The following is a 19448-nucleotide window of genomic DNA, read 5'->3' as shown; positions in this document are numbered from 1 at the left end:
GTTCTGAGTGGTAATTAATTATATCAGTTGAGAATGAACTTGGATCATTATTGAGTCTTGAGTCTATCACAAAGCCAAGTGTATAATGTTTTGGGTAGATGGCAGTGTTAGCACGTTTAGGCATTTTCTCTTTATCGGTCTTTTCATTTTGACTTTCCCATCATTAAGTGCCTGCAATCATAAATCTAAAAAGAATATCATTCAGAATATATACACTTGTGGTTGAATAAATAAAAAATAAAATATTGTTTTCTTTTAGTCTGGTTCAACACTGTAGATTAGGCATAAATTTCCATTTCCTAATAAAAAGTAATGCACCAGAGATTGAAATGAATAACTACAGAACCTTTATAACACAAGAGTGTTTTTATTTTGAGCTGGTAAATGAAATTAAATTTCTAAGTATGATTTTGTAGAAGACAGCAGAAAACACAAATTCATGAATAAATCTGTAAAATTTTGGGGAATTCCTGGTGGCTTTTTTCTTTAAGGCATTATGGGCAAAACTGGTTCTATATTAATATTTTAAGAAATGCACCATTATTGCCATGAAAAATCTTGAAAAAAACAAGAACCTGATACCTCTTGTACCCATTTTGTTGCAGAAAATTACCCACAATAACTTGTAAAGATGCCATGACTTGAACTAGAATTTCACATAAGCCATCATCTGCTACAAATCTTACTTTCAAATGAAAATTCCTTTGACCTTAAAATAAATGAACTCATGTTTTCAAGGTTTGTACTTTACATTTTTAATTTGGAAACATTTTTTGTTATAAAACTGCAAGATTTACTCATCTGTGTTCAACCATAGATTAAACAAATGAATGATATCTAGTTGATTATAACATTTATTTGTCTCTAGTAGCTTTTATTTCAGTTATATACTGTCTCAAAAAAGAGTAGACTAAAGCAGGTTATATTCAAGCTATGTTCAAACTTTTACAGAAATAAAGATGTACACTTGTCTGTCACAATAAAGTTTTCAGTATATTGTTACGACTGATGCAAAACTTTTTATGGATCCCATTAAATTGGTTGGTTCTTGTCTCCTCGTTGCTAAATAAATTATTTCACATTTATTTTAGTTCTTGGTTGATTAGAAGTCAAATATAATATGATTTCAAATGATTATCTATCAGGACTTCTTTGAACATACTTCAATATATGGTTCCCTCATTTAACAACACGAGTCACTTCCATTACCTTTTTTACACCTGCTGATACCAGCCCACTTGCATCTTCTGTATGTGGACAATTTCACATCTTCCATGAGAAATATTTTGGTGTCTTTCTTGAGGTTTCATTTCCATTTTAGCTCAGCTGGTCAGAGACTAGAAGAGCTTATGGGATATCCTATTGTCCTTTGTCCATGTGTTAGCACAAGTATGTTATAACTAATCCTTCTAAACTACTTGGAGGATTGTCATGAAACTTTTCATACAACTTCATCCAAAGGTTTTGTTTGTCTTAATGAAATTGGTGCCACTTGGACATCCAATTTGGCACCGCAACAGCCATCTTAAACATTTTGTTGTTACTTCTGATGAATGGATGGTCTTATCAACATGGAGTTTAGACTAAAGACTTGTGAGCTCAATTTAGTTCTGAATGTAAACGGTGCCAGTCTTTCATTGAATATGTCCACCGCAGTAGCCAGCTTGAAAATCTAGTTATCACTACTTCCCTGTTGAAAATGGTGCAGTTCTTGTATTCAATATAGCTGCAGTGGTGGCTACCTTGAAAATTTTCTTAATACTCAAAAATGTCAGAGAAAGTTTCAGCACTTGGCAGTTACAAAGAAGTCATAATCTTCTCTATGATTCTTAGAAATTATTTTTTGGCCAATAGAGTGTGTGTCCTTTCTAGGAACTCTTGTTTTGTTTCAGATGTATGTACTTGCCATCTTCATTATACCTTTTTTATTGACTTGAAAGAAGAAAAAAAAATAGGAAGCAAATAAATAAAAACAAAAACAAAATGAAAAGCAGACATAGCCTAGATATGTTTTTGCTAGCAAGTTTGAGGCTTGATATTTAACCTAGTCTGTGAATAGTATTTTATGAATATTTCCTTGAAAAATATTTCATGCATTTAAATGCTTCACAGAAATGTTATGATATACAGTATATTGGTTTGTCTTTTTGTAGGCGCAGGTTTGCTGGGAATTGAAGATGGTAGAGGGAGGTCACTCCATTCTGCACCCACTCAACATTTTACAGTAATCTTTAACACATTTGTCATGATGACTCTCTGTAATGAAATCAATGCTCGCAAAATCCATGGGCAGAGGAATATATTTGCTGGTTTACATAGGAATCCTGTGTTCATTGGGATATGGATAGGAACCCTGATTGCACAGGTAAGTCACTTCATGATTTTAAATCACTTTATTTTTATTAAATTTTTGTTACAAATCCATGGGGTTAAATGTAAATAAATTTGTGGGTTAAGCTTAACATGTACTAGGGATAATCCACATGGAATTACCCTACAAGGTAGAAAGGGATTTTTATAAGCTCTGATGGTCAGAGACCAGAAGAGCTTATGAGACTGTCTGATGTCTATTGATCTCATAGCACAACATTGTTACCACTACACTGCATGGAGGATATCCATGAAACTTTACAAACACATTCATCCCATGGTCTAGTTGGTCATAATTGAAATTAGTGTTGCACAGACATCCAATCTGGCCACCATAGTAGCCATCTTCAGAATCTTGTTTTCTCTGTTCATTGTAGATGGATGGCCATTTCAACGTTTTCTGTTTTAAAAACGATGTGGTGTTGAATTGGTTTAAAAAGAAAATGGTGCAAATCAGATGTCCAGTAAGACTGCCATTTTAAAAATGTTGCCATTGCTATTATGGAACAAAGTCTTTTCAGAATGGGGTTTTTATGAGGATACTTATTGTGGACTAACCTTAACATATGCTAGGGATAATCCACGTGGAGTTACCCTACAAGGTTGAAAGGGATTTTTATAAGCTGTAATGGTTGGTCCTAATGAAAATGGCGATGTTAAGACATCCAATATGGCAACACAGTAGCTATCATAAAAATCCTCTTACTCTTACTATTACTCCTGAATAGAATATATCAAAATGGGTTTTTTAAGGAAAAATCTTCTTTGGATGTATAGTTAGTCCTAAATGAAAATGGTTCCAATATGGCAGTCATCTTGAAAATCTTGTTACTGTTACTTCTGAATAGTAAGTTAGATCAGCTTGGATTTTTCACCAGAAGACCGCTTGGGATATCTGTTCAGTTTTAAATTGCATTGATAAAAATGTGAACAAATAAAATAAAAAAATTCCATTCTTAACCCTTAGATTAAAATGAAACAGACAAAAAATAACAATTAAGTCTTCAATTTAACATTGATCTAGAATTGATTTTCCTTTCATAGATAATAATGAGAAGATGAATTTTTTTTTTTTTTAAAATTACAACCAGGGTTTTTGCAGCTCGTAAATGGAGGCTCATCAGTGGAGTACAGAATCTAATTAGTACAAAACATTGTGTTTGCAGAACACTAACTTCAACCGCAGCACGCCTTAGGATGTACATGTCTTGCAATTAATGTTTATCTAGATTACTGTGAAAGAATGCTTAAGTGATGATGAAAATCAGAGAGGTTTGGCCAGTTTTTCTACACTGTCATTGCTATAGAAAGTTATGTGATGGAAGGCAGCAGTAATAGAGATATTCCACAGCATTGCTCTTTAATGGAAAACACTGTCACACACTTAAGAATGAGACAAACCATAATTTTTTAAAGAAATTGTAGTTCAGCTGGGACCGGAGTTTACACCATTCATAGCCAGGTGTATTCTGTATATGCTTATAAAGTTTTCTTTGTGAAAATCAGACCTATTTGCCTGCATACTTGTGGCGTGAAGATTTTATAGTCTCTTTATCTCTGTTATTTGGCCTTGTAACCTGTATATTCATGGCCATGAGATCATATAGTACATCATATATTCATAGGAATATAAGTCCGGAGACTTTTCTGATTGTTCTCTAACCTTTTAACATGTAAATTCACCGAATTTGATGCAGCTTGCTTGGCCATAAATTTGAAAACATGTTTTTTTAAAAAGCACAGGACTTGCCTAATATTTTTAAACTTGCATATGTTGAATTGGGAGTACAAACTTGGGCATGCACATGTAACCATTTTAATATTCCTGGTTTAATAATTATTTTCTTTGTTATCATCATTTTTATTACATGCAACAGGTTTGCCCTATGGAAGGAAAAATGCACAAGAGGTACTACACAGTCCAATAATAGTAACTATATTCTTTCTGTTGAACTGCCCAAAGAGCTGCTCTCAGACCAGAGCATTTTGATATGCTCATCTTTTTGAAGAAGAATATTATGATTTGAACTGCTTTATGTTACTAAGACTAGTAACTAAGACACCAAGTAAGACACTGAATAACCAGTGAGTTAACTAACTGTAGATTAGAACTGTTCTGTGTTTTGGTTCTTGTTTTTTGTTACGGAATATTCATGAAAAAATATTATGTATTCGTCATCCTGTATTTGTGATATGTATCGTATTAACCACCCCCTGTATTCTGTCAGCCCTACAAGTGTATATTCAAGAATAAGGCTCATAATTGTCTGGAAGATTCTAAATTTAGAGATAATTGTATTTTATGGCCAGTAAAGGGACAGCTAATGGACCATATGTTGTATAAATCTAGTTGATTGCTACATTTTTTATGTTAGATCTGTTACTAACAGTATCACAATGCAGTAGGCATGAAAGAATCATTTAGAAAAGTCAGGTGAATGAAAGAATAAACAAATGTGAATCAAGTACCCATGTTCATCTATGCCTATCATTGGTTGATTGCCAGTGATTACTTTATTTTAGACTTCTGTTGAAAAGTTGTATACTGGAATAAAGTGTGTGAAGGACTTTGGATGAGATTTCAGTTTATATTTGTAATTAGAGAGAGAATGTGTGTGAGCTCATTCTGGCACTCAAATACTTATTAACAGTAAGATAAAATGTGAAGGTAAAACTCCTTAGGAAGATAAAACCTTGAAAATGCATAAATATGTACTATGCAAGATGAAAGATTAAAAGTGTGGATTTCTAAAATAGAAGATGTTCGTAAAAATATTTTTATTCTTGACAAGTGGGGGGGTCATAGGTTACACAGTTTAATGAATACTGCATGCATCATAATTTTTTTAATGAAATATCATGAATTGTAACTTCCATTTCAGATAATAATTATCCAGTTTGGTGGTAGAGCATTCAGTACAACAGGTTTGACGCTAGAGCAATGGTTTTGGTGCCTATTTTTTGGAGTAGGAGTTCTAATATGGGGACAGGTACATACTTTAAACTATGCATATTTGTATTTATCCCAGCATTTCAGCATTGGGAATATTGTGATTCCCAGTTTTTTCTGTCTGCCTGTCTTTGAAGCTTTTATCTCCTAAATGAGGGGGTGAAAATCTGTGCACTTGTCATGTATATTTAATAATTATGGGTTGATGACAGGAAGGTTTACTTTAATCAAAATATTTTTTTTAAAAATTGTCTTTTGTGTAATTTAGGGATTATTTGACACAAACTACAACAGCTGCTGGGACCTGAATACACTTGTTTCTCACCTTGTTTTGAGTTGGGTTTTTTTGTTTTTTTTTTGTGGGGTTGGTTTTTTTTGGTCATAATTTCAGTGTGAATGCATTCTGGGGATTAGTAGTTTGGGGGTGCGTTGGAGAATTAAGCACAAAAGTGTGATGCATAGGGCCTTTTCTTAAAAAACAGTTGGGACCCAGGGAAGTCACTTAGACATTTGAATGTCATCCCTAGATTCAGTAAAATTGTGCATTATTAGTCATTAAAATTACCATTATCAGATGGAGTAACCAGAGTATCTGGATAGTTTATTGATTTCAAGTTGCCTTTGCTTGGTTCTAAGAATGTTGAAAACAGCCCTACTAATTTTAATTGTGTCCTGTCTTTTAAAGTAGTGTAAGAGAGGTATTTCCTATAATTTATTTACAGAGGTCTTGGTAATAAATTGACTTAAAATGCATAATAAATTTTTTTAATGCATTTAAATTGTGCAGAAGAGTTTATTTACCCTATAAACATTTATTTAATGTCAGTATATATTGCAACTGCACTAAGCACAATCCATGTTTAATAATGATGCATTTAATCACTATGTTATTTGTTCAGATATTTGCTCCCATTTGGAGAAAAAAATTGCACTTGATGACTACAAGAATAATCACTCAAATAGAACTATTTAATTGAACGTACCTGCAACTGGTCTTGGTCATGAAGCATTTAGTAAGGCATTATTAACATTCTGATGATTACGACATGGTCTGGAATATTAACTTGGTGTTTTGTGGTATCTACAAATACATACCTTGTCAAATTTAACAAAATGATTATCTGAATCTATGCTGTCAATTGAGTTTACTGCCCCATCCCCATGTGTCTGTTCAAAATTACGAAGTGGGGTTTTATTTGGGAGGGTTAAAGTATTTTTTATAATATGTGATTATTGCATCAGATTTATCGTAGGTTTGATAATTGTGCACATGTTTCTATATAGACATGGTGTTCTTTTTTTAATGTTCCTTGTATTATTCGAGGCAACAACTTGTATAGCTGTCCACCTGTATATCTCAATAAGGCCATTGTGATCTACTTTGATTGTAATATTTACTCGCAACATATTTTTGTATAATCCAGTGTACTGTTTTCATGAAAATAGACTTGAGTTGCTTCATTCAGGTGAATCTCGCATTGTTTCAGACACTTAAAGTACTATGGGGTCCAGATTTCTTGTTTGTATTTTTAACTGTTTGAGTTTGTGAAGTTGCAGGCAGTGGAACAAGTCATTCCGGTCATGCTAAGCATTTCAGAGATTAGTATTGGACATGTAATATAATTTGTCATTAAACTGACAAGTTCATATTCACCATTTTATCTTGCAGCTTGTCACAACAGTACCTACCAGCATATTGCCCAAAAAGATCTGCACTTTTGGTCGTGAGCCAGATGCTGCTGATGTTATACCACCTTTGGATGAAATGGATGCAGCTGCTCCATCGGATAAGACAGGTCGTGGTCAGATTTTGTGGGTGCGTGGGTTGACGCGATTGCAGCAGCAGGTAAGTGACCTGATTCTCCCAATATTCCCATGTATTCAGAACAAAATTATGCTTCATATGTGTCTTGCCAGATCTAAAACCATGGTGTTTATTCTTTTAACAGCAATTTGTTAATCAGGACAAAGTTTTTCCACAGATATCATTGGCATTCAAAATTTGAGTGTATTACCAGTTTAAAATTTTTGAATCCCCAAAAATGATCCATTATGTATGACCTCATATTGATACTTGATGCCACAGTTTGTTTTGTGGCTTGAAATTTTAAAGAATTAGCATGGAGTAAGTTGAATTGAAGATTTCCAGTAATAAACGTTGCCTATAAAATGATGCATGATGTTAAATAAATACAACTTTCCATGGATTCTTTTAACCTTATTGCAGTTGTTTCCATTTTAAGAACTTAACTTTTTATGTGCACTATTAAGCCAGTATTGTGCTGGCATGCTGTTAAACTTGGTGCATACATACGTCTCCAGATGATGTCAGGAAAATCGAAATTCAGGGCTGGCATATTGTTGTCATTTTCTGCATGTTTTTGGAAGGCAAAAAAAGAATTACTTTTTCTCTGTCTGAAAACATTTTAAAATATTTAAATTGTCAAAAATTTAGAGGATCACGTTTAAAACTGTTTTTGCTGACCCAGTTATAACTAATAGTATTTGTTGAAAACTTTCACTTACCTGTAAATAACAGTTCTTGGTGGTAAAGAGAAGAAGATTGGCCAGAAGGAGGTAACTGTTAAAATGAAACTCTTCCTCTTGAATATTTTGTTTACACCTCCATTGTGGTTAAAGCTGAAACATTCATCCAGTCAACTGCCAGTTCCAGTTTGAGTGGTCTTTTACCAAAAAACTTGCAATTAATATATAACAATGTCCAAAATGCTCCCTTTCTTTCTTATCTTTTTCAATAAGGTGACATAGTCTTCTAAGTGCCGTCTTGTTTGATATTTTATTTTCAATCCACAGCTGAGTAATTTAATATAGCCTTATCACCAAATGAATGGATATTGAAATGTGGTTTTCAGAGTTTTTGTCAGATTATATAACTTGTCAAGAATATTTCTGATTACAACATTACATAGCAAGAAAATATGATTTTGGCAAAAGTAAAAAGATATGTGATGTCCAAATATAAGCTGTGTCAGAAGGCATGCATAAAATAGAGTATTTTAGAAATTAATAAAGTGGGGAATAGAAATGGGGGAAAATATCTGGGAGATATTGATCACCTGATTTGGGAGATAATACTTTTAAAGTACCTTATTTTGGTCTTTTAGTGATAACCTTTCTTGAATGCAAATTTAGTTTTTGATTATCAGTCCATTTATATTATTGTCCCGTTTCACCACTTTCACCTTTCTTGGAAGTCTAAATGGTTATCATCTGGCAAGATAGGTTATGGAGCAAAGTTTCAAGCATGGTTTTGGTCGTATGTTTTTGATCGATGATGCAGTATTGTGATATTAGACATAACATTGTTAGAACAAACATGATATTAACATTTAAATTCAGAATAATGCACAGCATACAGTTAAATTGGTCATTCTTAATCAGACTATTTGATTTGTGATTTCATATATAGAAAAGATTATTTACTATATTATATTCCATTCATTTATTTTGTATGTTAATGGAAAAGCTTAATGCTTCATTAGAAAATAAAGTATGATTTATTAGATTTAATAAAGTAGCTATCTACATGATGTATGCAATTCATAATGCTGGAGTGGATGATGGTTTCCCTATCCCAATCCCTCATGGGTTATAGCTTCAAGGTTTCCTTGGCTTTAATTTTTTTTTTTAAAACAAGTTTCTCTTTGCTCCTTCATGTATATTTTCTTTTCTATCAATTTCTTGGGTTTTTTGTTGTTGTTTTTTTGCCACTAAGGGAAATAACTTGTAACAAAATCAAGTTCAACATTTTTTGTTGTTGAAACTTTGAACAAGTAATATGCACAGGCCTTTGTTCATATTTTTTCTTCCTTAATCTGTCAGCAAGAAGGATTCTTCTGAAAATAATTGTTTTCACTCTTCTCTGAGAAAGGACTGCAAACTATTTTAGATGAGGCTCTTCAGTTCATTTTAAGGGCTTATCTCTACAAGGCAATACACTACCAATCCATATCCAGTTGTTCCTGCATATACCAACCCAATGTCTATCCACTTTAAAGCTAATAGCTACAAAATAGGATATAGTTTATTTGGGGAAATTAGATTGAGCCCATTATTTGAATAAATCTATTTTGGTCATTTCCATGGATTGAGTTGTACTTGTGTGGAATAGCACTTCTGTTTTTGCACCCCAGTCTCCTGTGAAAAAAGTTACTTAGTTATTTTGCCTTTAAATGTATTCTCCTGTAGGTTGGTATGAGAATGTAATGTAATGGTCTGCCAAAACTTGCTTGGAGTTTTCCTTTATGGGCTGAAAATGTTACCAATATGTATGATGCTTTACACTGTGTCAAAAATTACTTTCTTACTATTGTACATTCTGTCTGGATGGGTTAGACAATTCAGCTCAGCTCAGCCAGTATAGGTATGTGAGAAAGCTGCCAGTAGTTTATATAGGGTCAGTGGTTCTTGTCGGGTTTTTTCAGGTTCTTCATCCATCAGTTATACTGGCTGTCATGTATAACCTATACTGTGCTGAGAAATGGCATTGAACACCAAAAAATAACAAAAACAACTTTCTTACTGTGTAAAGTATATGTGTTAAAGCTCAGGATGTAACTATGCTTTTCAAATATTGGACATTTGGGTTCATTAAGTCACCATCTTGAAGACTAGGCTTGATCTTCAGGTAATATCTTAAGTTCTTAAATAATTTTGGATATTTCCATTAAATTCTGCCTCTGTTTATATTTTTCAAACAACCTGTCAGTTTGCTGTTCTTTCTTATTTCTCAGTTTGGACAATCCATTTAAAAAATATTTGCATAATTACATTTATTATTGCTTGGGCTTTTTCTTCAATAATTCGTAATTATTTGGTTTCATCTTTGTTTTGAAAATAATTCTTCTTTGCACTTTCACTATTCTATGCATTCTAGGACTTTGTCTCCTGCCTCTAACTCACCAGGCTCTAAGGGCATTCAATTTGACCTTGTGAGATAATATGTTGTCCATTAGTCAGTATTCATCCTTCCATCTGTTTTTACAAAACTACTTGGAAGATTGCTATGAAACTTTACACACATGTTCATTCCAAGGTATTGTTGATCCTAAATAAAATGGTTTAGCTCAAATATCCAGTATGGCCACCATGGCAGCCATCTAAAAATCACTACTCCTCCTGAAGTGATGAGCATATCAACTTGCAGTTTTCACTTATTCTTGTGATGTCTACTTGGTCCTAAATAATTATTTTGCCAATCCACTGTCCACAATGGCCACCATGGAAGCCATCTTGAAAATCTTGGTGGTTTTCACTAGATACTAGATCTCCTGATGTCTTGTTGGTCCTAAATAAATAACAACTCTGCTGAGACATGCAATAGGGCCATTATAGCAACAGCTATCTTAAAATTTTGTTATGGCTGATCCAAAATAGCTGGTCATATCAACTTGAAATTTTCACTAAAAGACTTTTAATGATGTTTATTTTGATCCATAGTGAAAATGGTGCCAATCTGACATTCATTGTAGCCACTGTGGTAGCTATCTTAAAAATCTTGCAACTGCTTCTGTGAAATGAATGTTGTATTGGCATAAAAGTTCCAGTAGACTGCATATGATATCATGCTTGTCCTAAATGAAAATGATACTGCCTGGACATCCAATGAGACCACCACAGCAGCCATCTTTAAATTCTTTTTATTGCTACTTTTTCTGAACAGCATGGGATTTTCACTATAAGAATACTTGTGGTGTTTTATTGATCTTAAATAAAATTTGTGCCATTCTGAAATCCAGTATGACCATTGAAGAGTCCATTGTTGTTGTTGTATGGTTTAACGCCATTTTTCAGCACAAGATAGACTAAAAATGGCGGCCGGTATAAATGGTGGAAGACAGACCTGAGAAAAACCCCGGTATGAGCCACCAACCCACTTGAAGCTACTGGCAAGCTTTCTTACATACCCACATTGGCCAAACCCGAGACTCTAACCCCCGCAGACAGAGGTGAGATAGCAATGATCCGTAACAGTGAGAGCTTTAGACCACTTGGCCACTTGAGGCCCCCATAGTGTCTGTATTGACTATCTAACACTACTGTACCTTGATGTAAAGTCGTATCAACATTTAGGTTTGCACCAGAGGACTGTGTATGATTTATAATTTGTACCAAATTAAAAATGGTGCTGAGCTAACATCCATTTTGGCCAGCATGGCAGCCATTTTTAAAATCTTGTTATTGCTACTCCAGTATAGAAAGACATATTGACATGGGGTTTTCACCAAAATACTAATTATGATATCTTGTTGGTCTAGAATGAAAATGGTTTTGAGATGACCTCAGATATGGCTGCCACATCAAATATATTTAAATTTTGTCACAGTCTCCAGAACGGATGGTCATATCCACTTCAGTTTTTCACCAAAAACATGATTTAGTGGTATCTTGTTTGTTCTAAAAGAAGATGGTGCTGATCTTAAGATCCAGTATGGCTGCCACAGTGGCTAATTTGAAAATTTATCACACAAGAATATTGTATTAACACTCAACAGTTTTTATTTAAAAAAATGATTCTCACTCTAGTTCCTGATAATTCTATTCAGGCAGTGGAGCATCAGTTCCTTCAAGGACTTGTATTTACAAATGATGCCAATATGCCATAGAATATGGCTGCCATTACCAAAAAAATGCAAATCTGTTCAACAACTCTCAACAGAATTAGACCAGATATGACTGGAGGCATCCTGGCATGAAATGGTTTCAGTTTTTTTTACAAATGATGTTGATCCCCCTATAAAAGTAGCCACCATCACTTTAAAACAAAAAAACAAACAAAAACAAAACCTTAAATTAACTTGTCCTTAAAGACTCAATAGAATTTTACCAAATTTGATAGATAACAGTCTCCTACAAAGACCTTTCAGTATAAGTAATGCTGATGTGCCATCAAATAAGGATGAAGATAAAAACTTAAGAGAAACATTGAAATGTTTTTTCATAAGATACACAATCAGCAGCAAGGAGGAAATTTCTAGGGAAAGCATCCTGGTGACCCAGATTGCTTGGGCAGCTGCTCTTGGATATGACTATTTTGAATATGAGCATTCAAAGACCCACTTGGGCATCATACCTGGAATTTCCTAATGAAGATTATCTGTATTGAGAATTGGATAAGTCTCAACAGATCTTTTTGTTCTGAGATCCAATTATAAGGACTTGGTATATAATTATTTAGGCTCCCATTTTTACTTTATACTTAATTATGCTTCGTCGTTTTTTTTTTTACAGATGGCATTACTTTTTTCCTTCAAAACTTTTCGCCAGGGTTTGGAATTTACTTTCTTTTCTTCTCATTCTTTGAAAGAAAAATTGCAAAATCATATTGAGACAATCAAGAATAATGTTGCTATCTAATTGAAACTTTATTTCATAAAACTTAAAATTTATAATTACAAAAAAATAAGGATTCTCGATTCTCCAACTATGACATCTAAAAATGAATAGTTGATGTTACTGTATCATTCACTGATGGTGGAGTTACATGAAACTTGTGCAAGGTGTATGGAAAGTTATTTTTACTTTGCCAGTAATGTCAGAGTTTTCTGCTTGTGTTTATTACCTGGACAGGTTCTTCTTTGTTTTTATCATGGATCCTTTTCTTTTGCTTGTTTTAGAAGAGTTTTTGTGAGTTTTTTGTGTGGAAACCTCATTATTCTTTGAGATATTTTTTTTCCCAGCACTGTTGGGTTTTTTCATATATGATAACATGATTTGATAACCAGTTGTATTTTAGCATGCTGTCATTACTCTGATGAAAGTGGGTATTAGCATCTTCATGGGAGATTCAGCTGGTAATAAAATGTTATATGAAGAAGAAAAAAAAATTAATAATTCTAGAGTCATGTTAGGTCATTTTCTAAGTTGAATATTGGTTAGTGATTTGTCTGGTGTTAAATACAGTACCAGTAGTGTGCAGCCATTATTCTTAGTGTAGAAATTACTAATCCTAGATATACAGTTCTTATAATTTTGTTTTATTTTAGTTTTTTGTTCTGGTTTTTTCCCCCCATCCTCAGCAGTGATATCATTGTACACCTGTGTTTCACTAATTTTATGTTGTATGAGAATGGGATGATATCATTTAGTAGATACTGGGTATTTAAATAGAAATCCAGAGTTCACTTTTAACACCAGGATAATTTATGGGTGCATATTGCACATCCAACTGCAAATGGGTTAGACCAAGATCTATCATCTTTTGAAGTGCTGGCAAACCAGGGTGTATGTTTTTGTTTAAAAAAATAAACTTGTGACTTAACTCAAACATCATAGACCCTCGTCAGCTGGTGCATTATGCAATGGTAGAGCTAAGTCTGTTATTCTCTGCAGTTGGTTGTACATAAGCAAAGGTAAATACGATAGTTGAAACCACTATCCTCACCACAGGTGATGCATGATATCACAGCATCTCCCTGACCCCTTGATGATCATCAGTTCTTTTGTTTTATTTAATTTGACCCTAGTTCTTAGCATCTTGTGCATATTTAGTTTTCATCACTGTTACCCCTGTGATTGTTTGTTTTTGGTTTGCTCCATGGTTTGTGTTGTTTGTTAGTTCCTGATTGTTGTTGTTGCTGCTGTGGTATGTAAATTGTATCTTTCGGGCATGCAACTCGTGTTGGAAATCCTCTGTTTGGGTTGCGGGAGCACTGACTGATGACTGACTCCAAGTCCTTTTCTCTCATTGACAGCTGCGAGTAGTGAGAGCCTTTAAATCCACTCTGGAAGACCTGGAAGAGAAGCGTAGTATTCACAGTTTTCACAGCTTGCACAGTATTCGTACTTCTCGCAGCCACCACGGGCCACGGCCCATTAGCGAGGGAACATTCAATTATTACCAAAAAGTTTTGTTACGCACAACATCCTTTCCCATCCGAAATGTTTACCCAAACCTGAACTCCCCTGACTCCTCAGCGCCACATGAGCAGTACAAAACCAGAAGCCAGTCATACGAGAGCGTACCACTAGTTATAAAAGAGCGCTCACCACTTATGGCTACTATTAATCCAGCACATAAAGTGTTTCCACCCAAAATTTTGAATAAATCTGATGGCAACAGTAATGACACAGAAGTAACAGAAACGCCTATATAATAGGTAGTATTAGGACTAAATGATATTTGGAAGTAATTTTAATTGTTGAAGGTGCTTCCTGTGGTGTTGGACAAGATCTTGCAATGTCATTTTTAAACTTGGTGCAAATTGTTTCCATATACTTCATCAATGGATCAGTATGTTGAATTCTTTCATCATGATGCTTTCAGATTTTTGTTTTATCCTTCAGCTCTGATTTGATTGGAGTTTCTGTAATTTATGTACAGAAATGAAATAACTTTGTTAGTGGAACATGTTAAATGACGTTTTTTTTAAAAATCTAAATAAACATTTTAAATAATATTTGTTAATGAAGTCTTCTGAAAGTGAAACCTAAATGTTTGTTGCATCTTTTCCTCTCTTCACTTAAGCAGGATTTTTGTGGCTGTTTTTATGTTAAAATATAAACATTTAAAACAGTTCTCTGAAAGATGTTTCTTATTGATAGCTTTTGTACAAAACTGTCCTCGATATACATGGAAAATTGTGTGATACATAATCGTATAAAATTCATACTTTGAGTGACTTCTGTCTTTCCTTCAGCCCATCTCAAGCTTGCTTCTAGTGCTGAATTCACAAGCCCTTTTCTTGATTCTCACCCACCTCTCTCAAAACCTTCACGTGTATTGCTGTTTACTGTGTACAACCCAACTCCACATTCACTCCATAAAATACTAATTATCCACACCATATGTAGGTACAGTATATAATGTGTACGTATCCACACTTTTCTCAGCGGTGGTAGATGAAATTTCACCATGATCAGTTGGTTAACCTAGCCTATAGTTGCTTGAAGTACCCAACTCGGTTTTGGATTCACTAAAACTGATAAATTGCAATATGTTTGCCCAAATTTGTGTACCGAACACTGTCTCTTTTCTATTTCTTTTTTTACCTGTCTTGTAGTACAAGCAATCCATATCACTACAGATTAGACATGCAAATATGGTTGTAACCAGGATATTTCCAGCAAAGACTTGATATAGAATTTGCTCTGGCTATATCAGAGATCTGAACATAGGTATCAAAACCCATGTAATAACAATGTACTCTTTTTATTTTAATGAAAACTTTAGCCATTTAAAAAAAAAAAGTGTTGCTGAGAAATTTACAAATGTCCATTATTATGGATAGTGATAGGCTAGGTTTGCCAGTCATCCTTCCACTATATTTGGCTCAGGTCACATGTTGTGAACTTTCAGATATTCCCAGGAGAAACCTTTCATTTTGTTTGGTCATGCCTTGCTTGTGTTACCACTTTTTTATTTTCTGTTTTTCCAATTTTGTTTCAGATTCGTGTTGTAAATGCTTTCCGTATGGGCTTAGACACGCGCTATGACAGTCGTAGCATGTCATCAGTCCATAGTTACCACTCTCTGCGGAGTGCCACCGGTACAAGAAAACCCGGCAGTCCTGATGTGGACTCTGCCGTGGCATCGGTGGCTAATCTACAGGCAGAAACCACCATGTTTTGATGGATCACCATGTCATCAGTTATTGTCGTGTTGTTTTCGATTCAAACTTTTTATAAGACATCCTATTTGTCCAGACTTTTCTTTTTGTTGACTTTTAGTCATTGCAGTTTGATCCAGATGGCACTGAAATGTATGCTCTTCATGAACTAGATGAAAAGAACCCAGTATGAAATCAGCAGATAATGAGACTGTGTATCTTTGCATGCAGGTTTTTTGCTGCTTTTTTTTAAGCAATGTTATCGTTATGTGTATATGAAAGTGCACACCTTGACACAAAATGCCATTGTTGAAATTTTGAAATGTTCATGTTCAGCTACTGACTCATCTTTAAAGCAGCACAGAAAAAGGTCAAAATGAAAGCAAACAGCAAAGTTGATCATTATTTTTGTACAGGTTTATATAAGGACCCACACAGAACTGTAAAAATCATAAATCCAGATTTAGAGTAGCATTATATACTAGCATTTAACATATTGCTTGCTCATAGCTCATGCGTTTTTTCCTTTTATTACCCAAAACAAAACAAATATGGGAAGGTATTGCATCATCTCTTGTAGGTATCTGTGTTCATGCAGATTTTAAGATCAGCTGTGGTTAATCTTGGAATTTGATCACAGAGAGCGCAACAGTTATAACATATTTCTTAAAAAATAACAGAAGAATCTGAGAATTTGTTTCAAAAATATTTGCATCTATTATGCTATGTGCCATTTTGTTGTGGTGCTTAGTGCAGGTCTTTTTTCTTCTTTACCATCTTCCTTCCAAAGATGCAAAGCTACATATAGCAAAAATGACTGAAATATTACCATTGCAGCTAAATTAGGAAACTGGTTTGTCCATGGTTGAATCTGCATCCAGGTTTCATATTAGGTTCAGTGGAGTTGGTCAGGGAACCAGTCAAACTTTAAGTTTACCTTAAATGCTTTAAACTGGCCATATTTTTTCATGCAGACACCTGCATGATCAAGCAAGTGCTTAGAGCATTTGCTTTAAGTGGCTTACAATGAACAATAACACTTAGAAGATGAAACCTCTTGAAATGTTTAAACAGCATATAAAGTATATAAAGAAATATTGAGATTCTTCTAAATAAAGCAGGAAAGGTGACAGTTTCATTTATTGAACATCAAGCAGAGGTCTAGCAAGAATTCTTTGAGATCCATGGGCTTTGGAACTGTAGTTATGAAACTACTGGAGGTAATTAAGGTCTGCATGTACTTTACAGGCTTGTTTGTTGAACATAATGTTTGCCTTCACTGCATTAGTTTCAGATCACTGTTCTGAAAGTTTTTTTAATGCATGTTTCCACATTGAAAGCAGAAGTTCATTAAAATTTCTTATGCCTTAATGAAAATTTGTATAACTTGTAAAAAAAATTTACTGCCTTGCTGAGAAGGTCTTGATAGGGTTGGCAGGTCTGCATAATTACTTAACAGATATTCATCATCTCCCATCCAGAAGCCAGTATGTAAACCAGACTGCACTACATAATTATTTGTGGAAGGCCCTTTATGTGGTGAATTATAATTGCCATTAAAAGTTCAAACTTTGTCCAACCAATTCTCTTGTTATTTTGGTAGAAAATGTTTTTTTCTTCAAAATAAAGATGTTTAAATCTTTAAACTTAGGGAGTATATTTTAATCATAATCCTGACATAAGATTTTGAGCTTGAAGGTTTGTCCTGCCATATTTGTGAAAATTATATATATGTTGTTTACCATTGTCCATCCATCTGTTAATCCCAGACTGGTGTAGCTAGTTTTTTCCGACCATTGTCTCATTCACTGCTGACCTTGCATAGTTGCATATGAGAATGCATCTTGATAAGAAAAAACATTATTTCACAGGAAATAGGCATGTGACCAATTAATATTAATCACACTCTTTTTGGTCAGAAAGATTGAATAGACAAAATGTAAATGGTTTCAACAAATAATGATAAAAGTAACAACAGTTAACTCCACTGGCATAAAGTTTAAAATTACCAGATAATTACCAATTTTCTGCCAGTGGAATGCATCATCATAGAAATAGCCATTTTAAGGGTTCAAATTGTGCCAGACATCATTGTGGTCCATTATCACTGCAATAGTTTCAAAAGTAAAAGTTCTATTGCATCCACATTCAGTTCCCACTTTGATAAAATGTTTCAAGATTGAGTCACTGATGTTTTGCATGCTGATTGTCTGCAAACTAGTTAACTGTATGAAACACAAATTTGTTACTTAAAGATTCTGGTCCATATCTTAAATCTGACTACTAAAATCATACATAGGGATACAGTCCTTTTCCTTATTGCCTCTCTGGAAGGATAATACCACAATCACAATGTTGTATATTTGGTGATAAAAAATGCCACCAAAGAAAACCATATGATTGATAGCTGCATCACACTGAGTTATTAGTGGATTTTCTGAGATACTTTCTCAGCAGTTACTTTAAGCATAGGGCTGAGAACATTACAGGGTAACACATGACAGATGTTATGATCTATGAATGAGATTAGAACGGATTTAAATCTAATTAGCAAAAGAAGGTAGGATCCAGTCAGTGTGTTTATGTACTAATGCATTGGGACGGACCACAGTTTAGATTACCCAGGAGTCAAAACAGCCTTTTAGCAGCAATATATTCTTAAAGATGTATGATACATTGGCCCTTTCATCACAGCTGGTGGGGTGGGGCAAAGTGGTATAAGTATTGTTTTGGTGTTGGCCTCTGATCTGGGATGTGGTCTCTTTAAAGAGGGTCATCAAAAGGGAGGAGCCACTGTTCTATAAGTCTTAGGAGCTGTGTAGGTTTGGACTACAGATTTTTCCACATAGAGTGCAGTCTGTGTTTACATAGGACAATGGGTGTGAGAATCTTAATGTTGGTTGGATTTCATTGAGGCTTACAGATAAATAACATATAAGCAACAATAAAACCTGTCACAATATGCTACAGTAACCAGTGTTGTATGTTGTATATTTCACTCCCTCCTGAATGTATATTGCATTATCTTTGTTACCGTTTTCACCCTAAGATATTGATGTTTCTTCAGATTTGTATAGAATACAATAACACATTTTGTACTTGACTAGTTTATCAATATGGTGTATTTGCATTATAGAGTTAAAGAGAATAGAACATAATTGTTAGAGCATATATAATCTGCCATCTAATTTGTATGTTACACTGGTATAATATGGTATATCTCTGCACTTGAATCACGCTTGTACAAAGTTGTATATTTCATACTTGTCCACTTGAATCATATTCATACAATGTGATATATTTTACATCACCCAATTTTAAATATACTTCTGTAGCTAATACTCTTAATAGAAAATATCAGCAATATTAAACATGTACATTATTCCTGTGAAGAGATTTCCACCCTCCCCACGACCTATCTGTCTCGGGAGATATTCATTGTTTTTACACTATATTTTCTAAATAGTATCTGTTAAACTTCCAAAATCACTGGCTTAATAGGGGAAAGAGTTTTTTTCATCACACACAGAAAGATTAAGGTTATTGAGATATAAAAAGAT

The 19448-nt window shown here is 34.1% G+C and overlaps 1 protein-coding gene across 1 annotated transcript in view; it reads left to right on the top strand.

Annotated features, from left to right (window-relative positions):
• Nucleotides 1-19448, top strand: part of LOC149788976 (plasma membrane calcium-transporting ATPase 2-like) — a 104254-nt gene that overhangs the window by 56132 nt on the left and 28674 nt on the right. Inside the window, exons 15-17 of the mRNA XM_089973573.1 lie at nucleotides 2154-2365; nucleotides 5253-5360; nucleotides 6990-7166. Of these exons, the coding sequence (XP_089829699.1) occupies nucleotides 2154-2365; nucleotides 5253-5360; nucleotides 6990-7166 (497 nt within the window). The remainder of the gene's footprint in view (nucleotides 1-2153; nucleotides 2366-5252; nucleotides 5361-6989; nucleotides 7167-19448) is intronic.

The sequence above is a fragment of the Sinohyriopsis cumingii genome, chromosome 11 (assembly GCF_028554795.1).
Source record: "Sinohyriopsis cumingii isolate HCF-2022 chromosome 11, ASM2855479v2, whole genome shotgun sequence".
NCBI classification, from domain to species: domain Eukaryota; kingdom Metazoa; phylum Mollusca; class Bivalvia; order Unionida; family Unionidae; genus Sinohyriopsis; species Sinohyriopsis cumingii.
This window is presented reverse-complemented; position numbering and strand designations above follow the sequence as displayed.